This window comes from Ptychodera flava, chromosome 8 (genome assembly GCF_041260155.1).
Source record: "Ptychodera flava strain L36383 chromosome 8, AS_Pfla_20210202, whole genome shotgun sequence".
Taxonomy (NCBI): domain Eukaryota; kingdom Metazoa; phylum Hemichordata; class Enteropneusta; family Ptychoderidae; genus Ptychodera; species Ptychodera flava.
In genome coordinates this window covers 15,135,646-15,156,736 of record NC_091935.1, presented here as the reverse complement: position 1 = coordinate 15,156,736, position 21,091 = coordinate 15,135,646, and the positions used below count along the sequence as shown (strand labels likewise).

Genomic DNA, 21,091 nt, shown 5'->3' with positions numbered 1-21,091 from the left:
TATGTCATCAGATGCCATTTTTTTTGTAAAAACTAAGTGGTAAGAATAGACAAATTTTGCTAAATGAGGAAGAGGGAAAAAAGTTTTGTTGACCTTTGCCATCTCGATGATCAAAACATGGCGGCGAAATGACCAATGTAGCAGCTACTGCCAGCAGTATATTGAATTGACGTGTTACTGATATACAAACTTCGAAGTAATTTGTTTGCAAACTCCATTACATCAACAGAAAGGTAAGTTTCATCGTATAGACAGATGTCATATCTTTCCAATCGTTGGGCATGCTGACAGGCTGTATAATTTTCTCCGATTGCGCACTTCTGGCCGCCTTGCTTGGCGCATCACTACACAGTTGACTTGTTTGTGCAATATATCGTGAGTAATGAATGCTTGGCCAATACATACTGCTTTCCAAAATGGCATGAATGGAAGGTGAAATGTTTCCCGATGTTCTGCAGAGGGCCAAGGCAATTTTTACGTTTCTAATTTTTGTGAAACCATTACTTAAAAGTAGAAAATGCAAAATTTATAGGAGACAGGCTTCTTTCGAGGAATTCTATTCTGAGTGGCCGCTACGCTAGCGGTTGTTCAGTATTTGTGTACCAGTTTACCGGTACGGTAGGATTTCAGGATCTCCTCCTAGTAACGCGATCATGTACAGCTCCATTGCACCATGGAGCTAAGGGACTGGTCAGTTTCTTCAGCCTGGGGGGGGGGGCGGTGGATTCATGGGGGGGGGGGGTCACCCTGTTTTTGACTTTGGTGATAGGGGGGTCACCATGTTTTTGAAATGCCCAATAGGGGGGGTCAGTGTGTTTTTGAATTTTGACACAGTGCTCATCATTGCCTAAAATGCTAGTGTCAGCCACAAAATTCATCATTCAGTTGTATTTTTCGGCGCGCCCTTCGGGCGCGTAACTTTAATAATCAGTCATATTTTTCAGCACGCCCAACTTTAACATATCAAGCATACATACATCAGAGATATCTGTATGTTCAATATTTTTCAGCGTGCTCTTCAAGCTCATTACTTTAATATATCATACATCTTTCAGCATGCCCTTCAGGTGCATGACTTTAATATACAAGGCATATATATCAGAGATATCAGGATGTTTCATATTTTTTGGCGCGCCCTTCGGGCGCCATACTTTCAGAGATATCTTGATGTTTGCTAAGTGAAAGTGTACCATTATGAAATCTGCATTTCATATGAAAAGGATGACAAATTCCTGATACTTTTCTGTTCTCTCTGTGAGAATTCAGTATGAGAAAGCAACATGCACAAATATTTCACAATATATATTTGATACAGTGACTTATTTTAGAGATAGAAAAATGACAAGATATCTTTCCTTCTCATTGATGCAATTATTTTCCTTTGTTTCATAGGTTTTCTGTAGAAAGATGCTTTTTTATGAACAAAATAACAGCTAAAAAAGGCAGTTTTTGTCATTATTAGCTGTGCTTTTATGGTTTCAATGTTACACAAGAAAAGGTCCTCTCAGACACTGTACACATCAGATTTGGCTAAAAAAGCTCTCTATGGCTCCTCAGTAGATTTAATTGGATGGTTGGCAAGTCTTAACACCCATCAAAGTTTTTGATTCACTGCTTTTTCCTCTTTGATATTAATGATTGACATCCATTTCTGTACAACAGTTCAGGACATCTGGTTAAGCAGAGAAAGTGTGAAATACATTCACAGCTCATTCAAAATACAGCTCATTCAAAATGTACTGTATTTAAACTTTAAGATTGACACTTTGAAATTCCTATCTTACAACTGACATGTCAACAATTTCACTAAAACATAGAATGACTATTTAAAATATAAATATATGTAAAATGTAAATATAATATATATATATATAAATATATATATATATATATATACATATATACATAATATAAATATATATATATATATATATATATATATATATATATATATATATATTATATATATATATATATATATATAATATATATATATAATTTATGTCCATCTTTTGTTTTACCTTTGTCGCGCCGGGGGGGGGGGGGGGGTCACCCTGTTTTAGAAATTTGGAATAGGGGGGGGTCACCCTGTTTTCAAAATTTGGAATAGGGGGGTCAGCCACTTTTTGACGTCGGCAAAAAATAATCCACCGGCCCCCCCCAGGCCGAAGAAACTGACCAGTCCCTAAACGAACCTATTCCTGATGTCATTTCTGGAAAAACTAGAATATTTAAAAAAACAGGTGCATCAACACTTCGACCACGAACCGCATTAATGAACAAAAAAATTAGTTAACCCTTTAAGTGCTGTAATTTTTCCCATCAAAATTTTACTTCCAGATTTTACCAATTTTTATGAATTTTTCTGAAATTTTTTGATAATTTTGTACCAAATGGACATCATATTTGTTTGCAATAGTTTTTTATAAAAATTTTGGCAAAAATCTGAGAAAAATTGACGGGTATTTTCTAAAGGTGAGAAAAGTTGACGTTGGCACTCAAAGGGTCAATTGGTACATTATTTTTTAGTGATAAAGTTTGTGGGTTTTGGCTAATTGCTCTAATTGACTAGGATAATGTGATAAAATTGATGTTGATTGGTACGATAGTTTTCAGTTGAAAAGTAATGACAAATCAATTTTTAAATCTAAAATTATTTTCTAAATAAAGATCTCGAGTTTCATGTATGAAAAGAAAATCACAACTTGCATATGCCCTTGCCAAAGTGATTCTTAGTCCAGATGCTAAAATTAACTCCTTCGTGTGACTGCAGTAAATATTGGCACCTAACTCTCTGCAAGATGGCATATCAGAAATAATTTACTCAAGGACATGCTTGTAGAGAGTATATGATAGTCCAGACAGAACTGTGTGTATGGTGTTTGTGCAAATCTGTAGGCAGATCTGAATTCAAAGTTTTAGCAGGATGAACTAAGTCAGCAGCCAGTGAAAGAAAGCCACGAAAAAGATAGCTGTTTTAGGTACATATGACATTGAAACGCATCAAATTGGTATAATCCTTGTATGAGACAGTGGGATTTAAGTATTTTTTGAATGCCCTACATTTGACTTCATGTGACATAATGTGAGTCATGTACAGCAACTATATGTAACCTTGTACTTTATGATTCACTACACTTCATATTAAGCAACATTTGAAAATGGGACTTTTTACCTTCCCTGGAAACTCATCTATGTTACGTTTTCCGTTACATGATAATGTTATCAAATATATATTGAATTTACTTCAAGGTTTTTAATCTTGTAGTGAAGAATCTGTCTTGAGACAAGACGTCTTGAGAAGGCAAAATACACAAACAAGAGTAATGATTATGAAAGTCGTATAGGGAAAAATTTTCTTCAAATGAAAATAAAATTAACTTTTACAATTTGGAGAGGAATTGTAAAATCTTTTTGACACCCTCTTCTTTTTAATGTACGGCCAAGAATATCCAGCAGCAGTGTTGACAACTTTATTTAAGGCCTCTGACATCTGTGCAACAACCATTTTAATAAACTCTAAATGTCCTGACCAATAAATGTTCAGCATCATATGGGATGAAAATAAACAGAGTAGGGGCTCAAGCTTCATTAGGTCATCCTTTACAAATGTTTAATAACTCTTGGTCTTTTCAGTACTGGTAATGCCTCATTTAAACTCAACTTTTATCCACTTTCTGAAACCATTGTCTGTATTCCATCTCCTAGTGACAGAAAATGGATGTTGAAGGAGCTGCTGAGTCACCAGCTCCACCAGTACTAGCTACAGCCTCACCAGAAACTTTGCAAGAGTTCTGTCTTGAATACATCTCAGAAAACTACCACTATGTGTGCACCGAGAGAGACCTGACTGATCCAAGCAAAGGCCTTCAGTTTTGTGTGCCAGACACAGTCCTCAACATGGAACTGTCAGAAATCTTGCTGAGGAAACTCACAGAGAAGAAGAAAATCACAGACAGGGTGCTGATGCTCTTTTCAAACCCCAGGACAACCATGCTGAAAAGAGCCTGGCTCAGAGGCTGTGATATTACCATCCAGGGACTCGCTGCATTGGCCAATCACAAGTTCAGTGAGTTGGACGTGTCTAGACTTAAGAACGTGACTGTGCAGGATCTACTCTGGTCCTTTGGAGCAAAAGGCTTGGAGCCGGTGAAGAGTCTTAACATTGGGTGGCTAGAGGTGTGTCAGAGAGTTGGCAAAACAGCCAATAATGAGGACAGTATTGTCAAACAGCTGTCCCTTTGGACAAAGCAATTGGAGAGCTTAGACATCTCAATGGCAGGTGTAGAGACACTACTGTACCTTCACAATTTCAAGAAAGTACCGCTGAAGGCACTTACTGTCTTCCACACCAGCGTTGACTTCTCCGACGCTCTCCTTTTCAAGGATATCGTGAAATTCAACAACTTACAACACCTTGACATTTCCATGGATTCCAAGACACACGTCATCATTGACTACAGTCGGGACACCTTTTGTAAATTTCTGGAACTCCCGCCAGAGCCTTTTTTGCCGCAGCTCACCTCTCTAGACATATCAGGGAACAAGCCCGTGAAGGAGTCCTCGCTGAAGCTTTTTTATGACAGGCGACCGCAGATCAAGTTCTTGGGACTTGCTCTGACAGAACTTTGTGAAGCCGAGTTCTTGACTGATGAAGAGCATGAGGATTACAGACCCCATGTGAAGGCAAGTTCAATACTGACTCTTATTTTCTTTCAGAGACAGAGATTTGGCGTTACATCACAGAAATTGATCATGACATTGTGAAACCTTTGTTGACTTAGTTTGTGTTTTGTTTTGTTTTTGTTTTTTATGTCTGTCAGGTCGTTATTTTTATCCTCTGAGCTGTAAGGTGATTATCCTTTTTAGGACAATAAAGTATAATAATAATAATAATAATATTATAATTGATTATTTGGTTTTCAAATATTTTTAAAAATCTAAATGCTTCGATGACTCTTTCCTCTGAGCAGTTTTCTAGAAGTAACTAATTTTCTGTATTCCTGTTATGGTAAGATAATTGAAGATATCAGTGGTAGCTCCTCTTGTTAAGGAGGATCTGAGGTAAACACATTCAAAACAAAATTTTTTCCACAGAAAAAAATTCATGAACATTTGTGATAGCATTTTTCAACTTTAATTAAGAGAGCCCTCCTGTAATTCATTGTGTCTGATCAAAATATCAGTGATTAAGATTTAATACTTAAGACATGTTTTTATTAGCTCATATTTGGTATATAAATACCAAAAAGAGCTTATATGGTGAGTCGATGGTGTCTGTATGTCTGTATGTATTTATGTGGGTATGTGTGCGCGGAAGTATGTCCGTCACACGCAAAGGCTCCCATACCGCCAAAGCTACCATATCAGTCTTTGGTGTACAGGTAGATGCAGGGGTTGAGATGTGACGTTGTTCAAATGAACATGTCAGTGTAAAAAATATGCAAATGAGGTAAGAAAACGGGGAAATCCTGCAAATGTGCCAGAGTGGTGGCAGTAACTGAAACAGCCCACACATCTGAGTAAGAGGTTTTTGACCTTTAACCTATTTGTATGCAGGGTACCTATTATGTGTGGGAGTGGTGGCAGTAACTGAAACAGCTTATTAGTCATTTCCTGTCATTGATTATGAACTGTTACATGTTAACAGACCTGCTCAAACCATGGATGTCTATTTTTGTACATCCATGGTTGAAACATTCTCTGCTATGCATGTTGCTAAAGTTGACCTTCAGTACCTAAAGTTATTATGTATTAACTTGTGTCATTCTTGTTTTTCTGGTTTAAATATTAATTGTTGTTTTTCTGGTTGTACTGTGCAGAAATAATTGTCATAACATCAACGTAGAATTTTCCTGCACTGAACAGATAGAAACAACACTTATTGTTGATCTTTGGTATGTACCAATTCTGATCAAATTTGAGCAACACCGTATAATTGCAGAATTTTTTAAAGTTATAAACAAGGGAAAATGTCATGTTCCTGGCCTAGAGTTACTGGTAAAGTATGCTGTGGTGAACATTTTACTGGTGATCACAACATGTGCATCTGATCTGATGTACATTTAATGGCAACTCTGTGCCAACAAACATACGCAGTATGTAATTTTGATCCGTGAGAATGCCAATGACGTGATGCTTACAGCTGGTCTGCTTTCATGGCTGTTTTTGAATGGTTTAAATAATTCAAAATTTTCCAATTATTTTTACATGGCCGTTTGTCTTTTTGTCATTTGGAAAAACTCCCATCCGGCTGTCACTAATGATACTTGTACACTTGGTGGAATCTGATGCCAATGACTTGCATAGTTCTGATGGGCTGATAGTTTACAAGGGTCACACAGATCAGTCATGTTTCATGATGAGCAAATTGTTACATCGCTTTCCGCATGACATGTCACAGCAAATTTCTGCAGTGTGCTTTCAACAGTTCTCACACCATGGAGTAAGTCTGTCAAACAGTTTTTCACATTGATGAACACATCCAGGGCACTAAAGTCCATGATCAGCCTTTGCATGGAAAAGTGAATTTCCTTGCAATTCCCATGGATCTTTGATATACTTATAGGACTACCAACCCAACTTGCAGGGCACCATGGTGACCATCAAATAGTTTATGGATTTGCTGACCCTTGAAAAAATGGTGTTGAAAGTCTTTCTTGGTTGTAATTGTGTTGACATTTCATGTATTAAACTGCCTTCATAGAATAAAATGAGTTGGAGAATAGGAATAATGGAAATGCAAATAAATTTTGGTATAATTTTATGTACCAGTGCATGAAGAAAGGCTTCAGTAAGTCAGTTCAGAAGTCGGTAATTGAGCAAGCATTGTGTTCCTGGATCCAGTTGTTCTATATTCTCATTGGTATAACGCTTGTCTAAGCTCCAGATATTGTGTCAAAATCGTCTTAGCCAAGCAAATTCACCATACTTAAAAACAATTCATTTGAAAAATATTAGCATGGCCATTTTTTTAAACAGAGATTTACTGCCTGTCCTCTCGTTGCTGTAGTATCGTCGTGTGTGTTCTGTGAAACAGTAGGATTCTTGACCGTTACTCAGTTGAAGGGTGGTGTCAAATCCGCAAAATCATGTGTGCATTTTGTAACTCTCAACAGGTAACAGGCCACTACACAGAGGAACAGATTCTTGAAGGTTTGAGAAGATACACAAACAGACCTTCATATTTACATCAGCTTCTTTCCTACCTCTTTGACAAGACACACTTCTCTGAACAAGCCCAGCTGGATGTCATAAAGGTTTGTATACATAACCACATGCATCTTATGATGTTTCACTTAAAACAATACAAATTACCCTATTGTACCATTATCATATATGCCTTGTCTGAATACAGCTATCTGATTGGCTAAAGCCAGGGTGTATATTATCAACTAGAAGACTTGGGCCCTGAACGTATGTATAACTAAACAAAAATCTTTGATGTGATTGGCCATGACATGATGAAAAATGTCATCTTCGTAGCACCTGTAACCTCTTGCTAATTTTGAAATCTGAAGAGTTCAACTCTCGAAACAGTAAAGCTCAATAATCTCGGTGACGTGACCAAGGCTTGGAGCAGTAATATAGGGCTAGAACAACACCTACCGGTATAGCATACCGGTACATACATATGCTGAGGTCAAGCTATGGGCAAATGCTCCTATGCTGCTTCCTCAGTGCTTGGTAAAACGAGGTCAACTTTGATAAATGAAATGTAAACTCCAGTAAAAGTTACCAGGCCAGAACACACAGAGACCATTTGAATGATCGACAACCAATATAAAGTAGATATCTGAGCAGATCCAGGCACCATTACAGAAGTGGTATCGCCACGAACTGATGATGTCATACCTGCCATAGACAAAGCACATTAGTCCATGGAGGCGGCGCTAACTGCAATGCATTGTGAGAACCACTTTTGAAGTGGTGCCCAGATCCAAGTAAATTTGCAGAAGTCAACAGAATTGCTGATCATCGTACATTACATTATTTCACTGTTTTATGCTATCTGTTTTATGCTTTTACACTTCTGCCATTTTAGCTTGTGATGTCAGTTATGAAGAACTATCCAAGCTCTCTTGGAATTCAGATGGCTGGGAGGTAAGTAACAATAGAAATATTCACTTCATCAAGTGAGAGGGTGTCTGATACACAAATAAACTCCCGATCTCTAACATCATGTTGATGGGTACTTCAGGAAGAGATAGCTCTATCATCTTTTCCTCGCTGTGGTGTTCTTTTTGAGTGTGGATTTCATCATTGCACATCTACAAGAACATAACAATGACACAGGTTTGCCCTGTGAAACCATTAAGTAATATTGCAGCTATAAGCTGGCAGACTGCAGGTTTGAATTTTGTAGTTCTGAGGTCACAGGCTCAAGTGAATGGCTGAAGAGTGCCCATCCTAAACTACAGGGAAAATACTGACTGCTAGAATGGCTGACAAATAGATGAGGTGGCAAAGTGAAGTGGGTAGGAGATTTTCCACCTAAAATGGAATTAAATTCTGGTTAGCATATTCCACAGTTACCTATTAGACAACAACAGTTTCTTGATATTGATCAGTGTGATTTATTTGATGATGTGTACTTTATGAATGATGTTTGTTAATTTTTCAAGAAAAAAACAACACAATAATTCCCCCCCCCCCCCTTGTTATTAATTCAAAGCAGTATGCTCTGTTAACACTGAGTGCTCGTTACGTCTCCCTAACAATAGATCAAGAGCTTTATGAGGGTCAAGTGTCATTATAGGTGATGTCATACAATATACCGGTATAATGCTTTATTTATTGCTCCAGAAAATGGCTTCTAAGTTGTGATCCAATAAATAAGGCAGCTACAGTGTAGGTTTTGTCATGATTTCACTTGTAGAATATACAGAAACTGTTCTAAATAGGTCTCTTAATAGGTCACGTGTTTATAACCATCTCAAGCCGCATAATGCTCTTCAGGAAGCAGTGGGACAGAACCAGAAAAGTGGTGGGATTCAATCTTCCCTAAGGGAGCTGTCAACTTGTAAGATACTCCCTAGGATAGTGCAGATTAGTAGTATGGCTCATTATGAACTAAGTATTTTGAAGTTTAGTCACAACCATAGCAAGACATAAAAAGCTGTCCATCCCAGCCTGACATGGAGAGGTGAAACTCTGCCAAGACTGACACACATGCAACTGTTTATGAATAGATTTATGCAGGTTATAATTTGTTGGACAGATACAGTGAGCTATTTTAGAGATAGTGTTCTGGAACTCGTGACCTCATCTGAAGTGTCATTATGCATGAAAGTCGCATCAAACAAGAATGAAGGCAAACAGAACTGTCATAATAAATAAGTGTGCGATCTCATCTTCTACATGATGGTATATTCTTCTTGTAGTGCTTGTCTTTACAATTTGACCAAGTATGAACTCAGCGAAGGCATACATGTGTCAGTCTTGAAGAAGCTCATTGACATCATCCTTGATGCCATGGCAACATTTCCAGAGAGAGGGCAGGTGAGATTTGTAACATTTAGGTATTTTTGTGCCTTTCCTTCAAGTGTAAAGATTGTGATTTACCATAGGTTAGTCAGCATGTCATGGATCTTTCTAGAATCACTAACACACAGCGAGCCATCTTTAACAATAGTGAATTCGTTTGGGAAGATTTAACCTTTTTCCCCCATCTCTCAATGTAGAGGTCCAACTCCATTGCTGAAAATAATGGGACTTGACTGACCTATAGCACTGAAAAGGCTTAAACCATGTTTAAACTGTCATGTATTGTAATCTTTTCATATATAACTGGTACTGTAATATTTGAAGCTGTTACCCCATATCTTTAGTCTAAGTGCAGGTTTTAGACATGTTTTCAAATTCTCTTCTTTCTGAAGCTTATATAAGACTTCATTACCTGGTAGAGCTCCAGCATATTCCAAAGACAGTCCTGAAAACCATTGTGTTTCATTTTTGTTAAAAAGCAAATATCCATATTTCAAAAAAGTGTTTATTTTAAAGTGAGTTGTTTTAAAAAAGTTTAGTGTGGTCTGTTTATATTCTCTTGAATTCTGTTAAAATCTTTGTTCCGAGAGTTGTTGGTAATCTGGTTAACCAGCTGAATTTTTCCGATGGAGTCCTCCAAAATACATGGAATGTAATAAACTTGTTAAAGAGTTTGCTGCAGATGCTGTAGTACAGTATGTAAGTAGAACCAGTAGAAAACTGGACGATTTTAAGTCTGCTTTTGAAAAGAAAATGCGAAACTGTCATTGCCAACACACATTTGAAGTCAAAATTATTCAAATAATCATGCTCCTGTTATGAGCCCAGGTCCAACCCCATCACTGAAATCTAAGGATTAGGACCAATTCGTTGTTAGTTTAAGACATACTGTAGGACACACTCAACATATATTGCTCTTTGTAATTTATGAAATTATGATTTTAAATTTTGATTTGCATTTATTTTCGATTTCAGTTGCAAAATAACTGTATGTTGGTTCTCAGAAATGAACGTATTCTGTATGATGTGGTAAGTGGCATTCTTCTTTTCCAATACAGGGTGGATACAATACCAAAATGCATTGATGCAGTCATGAAGTTGGTTTGTGAGAAAGTCGAATGGAATCTCATGAGTATTAATTTATAATATTTGAAAACTTTTCTGTTGAAGGCTTGCAGTTTATTCAGTCAAAAGTTTTGATACTGTGATGTATGCCCAAAGTAATGTTCCAATGTTGAGCTGATGTTTCATTTCTCTTGCGCAGAATTTCGACTATTTACGAGCGGCTCAGTTAACGATGCAGTGTCTGACGGACTACGACGACCATTCCATGTGCAGAACTGCATCCATCATTACTTCCATACTGGTGCACAAATTGACAACGGAGCAGAAAGCTGTTCTCGGAACAACGGAAGTCATAGAGGTACAACTTGCAGCAGCAGTATCACTGATGTACATGTACTTGAATGCACGTCTGATTTCAGAGCCTGTAGATTAAATGATATTTTCATTATCTTGTCTTTGTTTGAATCAAAAGTGCAGTTTTTCATCATGCAGTTAATGCAGGGCATAGCTGCTGTTCCCATGAGGAAAGTGTGGGTAGAAGTTTGAAATGTTGTCATTCATGGCACATATTACCTCAGTCTTGTCAAGAAATGTGCCCAAAGAGAGTTTGTCAGTTCAGGAAATTGAAAATTCTCAGTCAAGCTGTCATCACCGACAATTACTTGCATAATGAGTATGTCAGTGTTAATACTGTAGTTAGAAAAATATCATATCAAGCAGTGTAAACATTTCAAGGTAATGTTACACAGCTGATTGTTTGGTTTTTCCTCCCACTCCCCTCCAACAGAAATTAATAGATATGATTCGTGACAAGGTGGATGAGGGAACCATCAACACGATACTCAAGATGACGATGAAGATTCTGTGGAGTCTCACAGATGAGTTACCAGGGATTTGTACTGTCTTTATCAATGCTGGAGGATATGACCTGTATCTTTTAATCCTCAATGTGAGTTCTTGAGTCAGTTCTACCACTTCTTGATTCATGTTCTGATCAAAATTCATTGTAATGTAAGGTTTTTCATAGCGCCCTCTTGAGGCCAATCTTGTGAAATTTGCCTCATTCATTGTCACATGATCAACTGTTTGATTTTAACAAGTGGTACTTCAACAACTAATCACGGTCCCTCTATCACGGTCCCTGTTAATAATGTGATAGAGGGACCGTGAACTAATACAATATTTTTAAGGGCACTGAGCTAGTAAAATATACTAAGGTTCCCCTTGGTACTTCAAATGATTGAGCCACATTAGAAAATAGCAGTTATATTACCATAATTCATAAACCACTTTTTTAGTACATTACCAACTAAAGGAAATCACTTGTAATTTTTCCACAAAGTTCACACACAACATACATGTATCTGTTGTGTATCGCAGAAGACACAAAGCAAGTGAAAGGTTTTTCTGATTTTTCGGTTTAAAAATCTTCCCATCTTTTTTTCCCCCATTTAGACTTTCTATGAAGAAGCTGTCATTCAGAAGAGAGCCCTTGGGTTATTCGTAAGTTTAATAACACTGCATTCACCATTCCGACTGTGTTTTGCAATGCAGAATCATTGTCCAGAATCTGTAGGCATTTGCCAGACACTGATTCTGTATCATAGCCCTACACCAAGCATTATACAGTAATTCATTTTTACCTTCTCGTGTCTATTTATAGACAGAGAAGGTATTAGAGTTGAAAACCAGTATGCTGCTGTCAAGTACTTCCGTCTGTCAAGACTTCCGTCTGTCAAGATCCGTTGACGTCATGCAATTGTGATGGGTCATATCATAAACTGGTGGGGGTGTTCATGGCTCAGGTTGATGTGTGGGAGAACGATTTTGAGCTATGAAATGACAAAAATCAAAAGGGACTTAGCGGCATAGCCACAGTGTTAAGCCTTTCTCCAAGGTTTCTTAGTTGACTACAATCTATTACAGACTACTGAGCTGACGTTAGGGGTACTCACTTTGTGTTTGCTCACTCTGTGAGCGCTAGTGTTTGGTACTGAGTTGCGTGGATATCCGCTCATGGCCTCACGTGATCTTGGCCTGTTGCATAGTATCTGCAGAGATGATCATATGCCTCCGAGTCTGAAAACTGTCATTGTGTAAGCCTGTCGGCATTTTCCTTGCATTTTTTCTCATTTAATTTTGCAAAATATCGGCGAGTACCTCAATATTTCAAGATAACCCTTTCTTCCCAATCGTTTCCTGGAGTTTCAGAGTCATATGAACGAAAATGAGTGAAAGTTTTAGACAGGAAAATCGGACATTGGCCATGTTCAATGTTTACAGTACAATCAGAAGTTTACGTGGAGGAATTAACCAACAAACACTATTCATGATGCCCGCCCTCTAGAGGCAGACCCTCCTATATGAAGTACCACATTTGATGCTTGTGGAAAGCTTGACCACACAATGGAGCATTTAAACTTTTAGAAAATGACAAACTGAATAAGAAGGTATTCAGAAAATGTCAAATACTGCGGAAAAATGCGCAAATATTCAATATAAACAGGTTAACTGACTGGTCAGCTATAAAAAACACTGAAAATGTTTATGGTCAAAAGTTTTTGAGATGCGCACATTTTAACAAATACAGAAATTATTAACATTATAAATATAAGACCAAACTATTTTTTCAGGGATGGGACAGGTTGAAATGAGGGGTGAGAGACAAAGGCACTCCTATTGCTGCATGTGGATGCAGCCACACCATTTCATTTACAGCATACTTATTCACTGTGTTGTGTTCAAGTTCCATATTGTACTGACTGTCATACAAGGATAACATGAGCAAATCAAATCAAATTAGAAAAGGATCAATGCTGTTGTGTGGATTTTGCTGAACATGGCTGATTTTAATATTTCGCCCTATATATTTGGTATCCAGCAAAGGCATATTTTGATGTAAAGTCAAAATTAACACTACATTGCTGACAATATATTTTACCGTTTCTGCATGAACTTTTCTGTTTTAAATTATAGTATATTAGTACTTCAAACAGATTAACAGTTATTGTGATGTCAACCCATAATTTTACATCACAAAGACTGTAATTCTGTTAATTTTTTTTGTTTTTCAGTCATTTTATAAATTTTGCACTGCACAAGATGATTGAACAAATTGCAATGTTTGAATTTGTAAGCTCAAAGAATAAAATCCTTTGGTCACAGATTAAATTATTTCTTAAAAAGAAATTTACTCTTAAACACTTTTAGCATATATTCTTTACACGGTCATGTATTTCAAGGAAAATATGCCTATTAAAAACAGTAATTTCTTCACTTTCAATTTTTTTTCAATACTATGACAATTATCAGCCATGAGGTTATACAAACACAAGACCAGATAAGCGTTTTTCATCATTTTCACAGGACTCTTTGGAAAATCCATTAAAAACAGTTAAAAGTGACTTAAAATGATCACTTGGTATACATTTAATTTACAGATGCCAGGTTGTGTATTTCACATGCACTCAGGTCAGTAAGGAAGTGCGTCATTACTATTTTGGACTGTGAATTCTTATTTCTGAATTATTTAACTTTTTCCCACACTGGAACTATCTTTAGGCAGTTTATACTGTAGCTTAGAATTTTTTTGATTGATGTATTTAATCATCTTTTGGGTTCTTTGGGTCCATATCCCACCTCATGCCCCTACATCATCAACTACCGTATTTACCAACAACTCCATGCCAACAACCAATTACCTGACCTGGCCACACATTAGAGAAGGTACAGCGTCATTGACGGTATTTTTATAGTAAATCCTCAGTTGATCATTATTGCAATGTTGTGCCAGGAAGTTCATGATGATATCCTCCATGCCGCTATATTTGCTTAGAGAAGGAGACAGAAAGAGGAAAAGAGAGATTATTAGAATGGTTTTGTTTATCTCTGCAGAGCAATGTTGCTGAAGTGAAAGCGTTACGACCACAGTTGATGACTGAAGACCTCATGCACCATGTCAGGTATGGTTTTATCTTTTGTAACATACTGCTGAATGTGTTTCCATATACAGATGATGCATCTGACAATTAATAGTCGTTGTGGAAGAATTGCAGTCAGAGATAAAGATGTGATTACTACAATGTAGTATAAACATGTACAGTGGTCTTCAACACAATAATTTGCCATTAGAACCAGGAAATAATGTTGCATTTTCTCAGTACATGTTTTTCTTATTGATAGCTATAAAAAGAAAAGTAATTTATCAATTTTATTCTGAAATATTCCATTTTTTACCGGACTTACTGTCCACTGAAATTAACTTTCTGATATTTATATGTATTCTGTTATGGTAAGTGTATGCTGGTTGTACACATTAGCCAAAAATAATGTTGAAATTTTATAGTTTGGTTTTCAGGGGAAAAAATAGCTACAGTGAAAACAAAAATAGTTTGGTTGTCAGGGGCAAAAATAGCTGTTTCGGAAATAGAATACCGGTAGTAAGCATTACCAGTGTTGTTTGATCTGCCCTACATCATGAGTTGTATTTGTGTGGAAGAATTAGGATGATAGCTTTTAATGCTGATTTGTACTTCAGTTTTGGAACAAAGACTGGAAAAATATAGTGTCCAGCTTATGGAAACCGCCTAGTGATATCACGTCGTTTCAGTGTTGCTGTGCCAGAAGTCTTAGATGAACAATTGAATTTACATATTGTGTATCCCGGTACATGCAATAACACTCAGTACACTGCTTTGTGTGACTGGGTAGACAATTTGTATGATTGTAGAATTGTCATGTTCATGTCTATTGCATGAAACATCATCGTTGCTTTTGTTGTTATGAACAGTTAGCCAGAAATCTATTCATGGAGTTTCACTGATGATAGCCTCTGTGGTCCATTTTCAAGCAAAACTTTTAAAATATGTTCAATTTTGAATACTTTTCATCTCAAAAACATCAGCATGTAAGATCACGTGGTGACCAATAAAACTATGTATCGATCAACAACCTTTCTTCCACAGAAAGCACCCTTGTGTATGACATGGCTATTGTTTTGTGCTCATTTATCGAAACCTAATCATTTATACTTTTTGTGCTAAATAGCAAATTCTGTATGACATGACTGACTTTTTCCATCTGAATTTGTCTTTTTGTGCAGAATCGCCATTGAAGAATCTGGCATAGAAGTTGCCTATTTTGCCGGTGGTATATTAGCCCTACTGACCAGTGAGGATTCCCAAGCATGGTCACTACCTACAGAAACAAAAACACAGTTACTCAGGGCATTGGTATGTAGTATTAACCCTTTGAGCATCAACATCAATTTTTCTCACCTTTATAACATACCACAATCTTTTCTCAGATTTTTGTCAAAATTTTGACAAAAAACTGTAACCAATAAAATATGATGTCCATTTAGTCTAAAATTATCAAAAAATTTCAGAAAAATTCATAAAAGATATTAAAATGTGGCAGCAAAATTTTGGAGGGAAAAATTATAGCACTCAAAGGGTTACATGTAAAGGTACTTCATATCTCAAAACTGAAAGACTTTAAATTTTGCTAGAACTTTTCTCAAGCAAACTTAACCATCGTCTTTCAATATCAACAATGCAAATTTTAGTACAAGAGAAGCAAATTACCCAATATTTACTGTTATTTTAAATTCAAAATGGCCACCATCCCTGTGTTATCTCTGTGGAGGAAAATAAAATCCCTGATTTTCACAAAACTCAGCCAGCGAAAACTTTATTTACTTCAGAAGCTTCAAAATGAGCCCCCTCTCCCACATATTGTAGGCCGAAAGAATTTTGTAAAAGTTTTGGAGTCCAAATATCTGTCACCGAGGCAAATTATACCTCAACACAATTAGTGGGTGGATAAGATAGAGTTAACCTTTTTGTTTACATTTTCTCGTTGAAATTCATGATTATATGTCCTCTCACTGAAATAAAGTGAAAAAGTTTGAATGGACATGATAAATAGACATTAAGTATTGCACTGAGACATGGAATTTTATTCGTTCAGAAAATTTTAGTGCTCACACAAACATTATGAGACTGCCTTGAAGTTGATCAAGAGGTTTAAATCCATGTGTAGACAACAGCAACAAGGGAATCCCAAATTAATTATATTAATAAAATAAACATGTTTTTCTTGATATTTGAATATTTGAAGTAGGTATTAAAGTGAGAACTTAGGCAGAGAGTATACACTCCTAGAAAGTCCCTGACTTTGGATCTCAGTGACTTTGAGTTTATAGACCCTGTTTGGATATTATTATTATTATTATTATTATTTCTCTTTAAATCGGACATCAATTGTCCATAGGAACACTATTACAGAAATGAAAGAATAAACTTAAAGACATGTGGAATAAAGCACCGGTGAGGGTGCTGACAGCCAACCTTATCTCACTAGAAAAGAGAATCAATCCAAAACTTGCATAATTCAGATGAGAAATTCAAGCACTGATTCACGTGCTGAATAATTACATTATCACATATAGATATTCGTACCATAAAACCATACATTTGTTTTCTGAGTAAACTGTCAAAATTATACAGATCATTAGAAACAAACATGGAACTTGCACTACTGAACTTTCTGCATTATTATAAGCAACTCTCAGCTTCATCATAGCCCCACGAGAATATCTAAGCCAAAGGTGAGATCCGTACAATTGGTAACAATAGGCTTTAAAAATCATACATTTTACCCTTAAAGAACATAGCGAAAATTTCCTCAAAAGCATATTAGCTGAAACATAGAATGATCTCTTTTGACGATCAATATCTGCATCGTCTAAAAAGTGAGACGTTAGAAGACAGCCCAGATACTTCTTAGTTTCTACAAATGCGATTTGTATACCATTTATGTAAACTTTGGGAAAATGTACAACTCTAGATTTGTTAGAGATGACACACAGGCATTCGGTTTTCTTTGTATTGAAAACAATGTCATGAGTGGTACCATAAGAACTACAAATATCTATCAATTTCTGTGTCCCTTTGACAGAAGGACATATCAAGCAAATATCGTCGGCATACATTAAATGGTTTATAAACGTTCCACCGATATTACAGCCTACTTGAGATTTTACAAGCAAAGCACTCAAGTTATCATTATATACATTAAACAGTTTTGGGGATAGGACACCGCCCTGTCTTACACCATTATTAACTGTGAATCCAGTTGAAATGCAATCACCCCAACGAATAATAATAGATTGCGTCCGATACCAAATGAGTAAAAATCTTACAATATAAATTGGAACCTTGCGAGAAATCAACTTCTTAAACAATGTCCAATGATTCACGCGGTCGAATGCTTTTGAAGCATCCAAAAAAGTAATTATGACAATAATGTAAATGATTGGACGATTGGACAAAAAAGTAACTATGAAAATAATGTTGTTCTGTGTCAGTCAGTATGTTATATGTCCCATGACAGCATTGTACAGTATTATGTACAGTATCATTAGTATCATAACTCTTGCTTGTCTTTGCACCTCGTCCCCTTCCACCAGTGAATCCAATGAAACATACAGACTTTACCAATGTTGTTGACTTGCATCTCCCATATAGTCCTCCCCACTAGAATTGCTCTTTATAAATGCACTGACGATATGTTTTTTGATAAACATTGTACCTTTACCTGTATTCCCAAGTGATCACATCAAACATAAATTTTGTGACCCTACTCTCCCCGTCAATTATCAAAGCGAATGCCTCCCAATCCATGAAAGTGTGGTACAACAACCAACATGGGATAAAAGTGTAACATCCTTGGTCCATTATCACCCTGCCAATATTGTCACCCCCCCCCTCCAAGTAATTTTAAGTTGTGCCCTCACTACAGAAGCTTGTGCAGTATTGGCCAAATTACCAGACAAGTTAGATGCATATCAAATGACATACCTGTGATTTATAATCTGTTCCTTTGTCGCCCCCTGCAGTATGACAGAGTCATTGAATGGGGAGACTACACAGGAAGACTCGTCGCTTACAGATCGTTTCGTCCAATCATTTACCTACTCACCTGCCAGCGTAATCCAGGTGCACAGCTCTGGGCGGCGTGGACACTCTGGCATACATGTGCCAAGAAGCGTAAGTGAATTTTCATGTTTGAGTCACATTTCATCTTTACACAAAAGTACTTTATATGAAGAAATATGAAGATATAAACTATTATGAAGAAATTAAAAACAGTGAAGATGTAGTGAAATTTTATTGTGTAAATTAAAGTTTAGAAGATGTTGTCAGATTGTGTAATTAATCCTCGCATGTTTTGTTTTGAACATATTTTATGATACTTTGCAGCTAGCATGATTATAAATCATACACCCAGGTTGAAATATATTAAGGGAAGCAGCTTGAGATATTGTTAAATGAGCTCTTTATTAGGTATCAGTGTCATTGGGCAAAATTAGAGTTTGTGTTTGTTTGTTTGTTTGTTTGTTTACAAATATTGAATTCTGGAAATGGGAAATTTCATGCAATTTCGTTCTGTGATGTAAAAATTGACGTTGCTATTCACATATTCTCATGATTTTTAAGGCAAATAGCTCAAAGTTTGCACAATTAAATATCAAAACACATATAACCTTAACGTCCAGCCATCATACATTTATTTTCTTTGATCTCACTCCCACAGCTGAGAGATACTGTTCGATGCTTCAGACTGAGGGCGGCCTTGAAGTACTGCGAGAACTCCTGCACAAACCTGACCTTGACGGGGAAGTTAAAAGAGTGACACAAAATATAATTACAATCAACGAACATCACTGCCACAGCAAAAGATAGGGACCTTGGTCTATTACAATCTGATTGAAATCAGATATAGTGATGGCGGTCTCTGTACTCTTGTTTATTCCTTGCTGTCACCTCTACAGAGAGGCATCAGCACACTGCGAGTGAGAACAGCAGAGACCAAGCACAGGTGGAGACATCGCCATCTCTACATCTGATTTGAATCGATTGTAAATAGGTGTTGAACAGCCAACATGAACAGCAAAGAATACATAAAGGTTTAAACACTGATGTTTGTACATCAAGTGTTAATCAGGTTGAGTTTAATAACCAGCAACTTTTCAACATCGAATCTGAAACAGGCGACCTTTGACACAGTAATCTCATTTGTATGAGAACCTGCATAGAAAGTTTAAATGCATTTTACGGTCGTTGACCTGTGAGTCACTGTCTGTTGTTTGACATAAATACCACTAAGTTAATTTGAAAATAAGTAATTTTAAAGTATATAAAAATATAAGTACTTTAAAAGTATATGTGAAGGTTACAGTACAGGTTGATGTATGTATTCAAGTTTGAGAACTGCTGTTTTTGTATTTCCATGTGGAAGATCAAACTTCAGGTCCTTCTGAAATACATTAGTGCCAATGTAGGTTTAAGGATTATTACTTTCCAACATGGAAACACGCTTCTAATCAGTGACACTTTGACAATTTGCTAAAAGATACTTCATCGACACCAAACTAATTTCAGTGAATGATTCTGCTGCTGATACATATAACGTATATGTAACCAACAAGAAACTTGTACATTGGTATGCAACATACAGGAAGTACAATGTTATGATCCCATATCCTAGGAAAATGACCTTTAACCTCCAGTAATGATGAAATCACTGTATTTGTACTTCGTCATCAACCGTGCGTTCTGTGAAAGACTTGTCATCCAATAGAAGTTTAGGATTGACGACATCACAGACTTCTGAATATCTCTAGATGCCAGGAGTGTTGTAGCTAGCAAAGAGGGCAACTGTTCATTTGAAAACAATTAACTGCTTCTGACACCTCTGAATAGTCTAGCAAACCACCAGCATGCACGACCGCATCTATGAATTCACTGCCCTCATGAAGTATTGCAGCATCAGGGAGATATGAATATTAAGATTGGCTCCAGATTTAAACGTGAAAAAGATTTTTATACCTTTTGTCTGGAAATGTAGAGGTACCCTGTATACTCTGAACCATAGTTACTCCACTTTGTACACTGACTGTGTCTGTATAAAGAATAGCCCTGGAGATGTTTGCATGTGGAGATGTAAATAGCAAAGAGTTATGCCCATTTTAGGTTGTCCATTGCAACAAGACAGCTCCTTTGTAAATTTGGACATTGACAAACAATTGAGTCAAAAGTGGACTTTGTGGAAAGTCGTGTGAAACCATTACGCTGTAGCAGATGCTGTGTTGTATTTGAAGGAATGTTGGCAAATTTGACATGCATTCTCTGTCTATTTCTTCTTCTCTTCCCAACTGTCCTAGTGTCCTTCCCCACCATCACAATCTCCTTCCCAACTGTCCTTGTCTTCTTTTCCCACACCTGGCTTTATGTTTGTGTACATACATCTCTTTCTGTCCAATTATCTTTGGATTCTTTGAATGTTGTCATTTTGTTACAAATCTGTCTTGGTGTTATGTTGATTGTAGGTGTTTTCTAAGTGTGTTCACTACATTTTTTAGAGCTCAGTAAATGATTTTGCAACCCCTTGTGGAATTTGTACTACTCCCTGTGGCTGTGGTGATATGAGTGGATAACCTCAGTACAATTACTGGAGAAAGACAAATTTACTGACG

The 21,091-nt window shown here is 36.7% G+C and overlaps 1 protein-coding gene across 1 annotated transcript; it reads left to right on the top strand.

The window, feature by feature from the left end:
* Positions 1-94: 94 nt before the first annotated feature.
* Positions 95-19,442, top strand: LOC139138598 (protein zyg-11 homolog). Its single transcript, XM_070707035.1, has 13 exons — positions 95-233; positions 3,709-4,686; positions 7,119-7,259; positions 8,045-8,103; positions 9,384-9,501; positions 10,462-10,515; positions 10,751-10,909; positions 11,339-11,500; positions 12,007-12,054; positions 14,446-14,513; positions 15,653-15,782; positions 18,452-18,602; positions 19,150-19,442. The coding sequence occupies exons 2-13, from the start codon at positions 3,718-3,720 to the stop codon at positions 19,296-19,298; spliced, it is 2,208 nt and encodes a 735-aa protein (XP_070563136.1). The 5' UTR covers positions 95-233; positions 3,709-3,717; the 3' UTR covers positions 19,299-19,442.
* Positions 19,443-21,091: the final 1,649 nt, after the last annotated feature.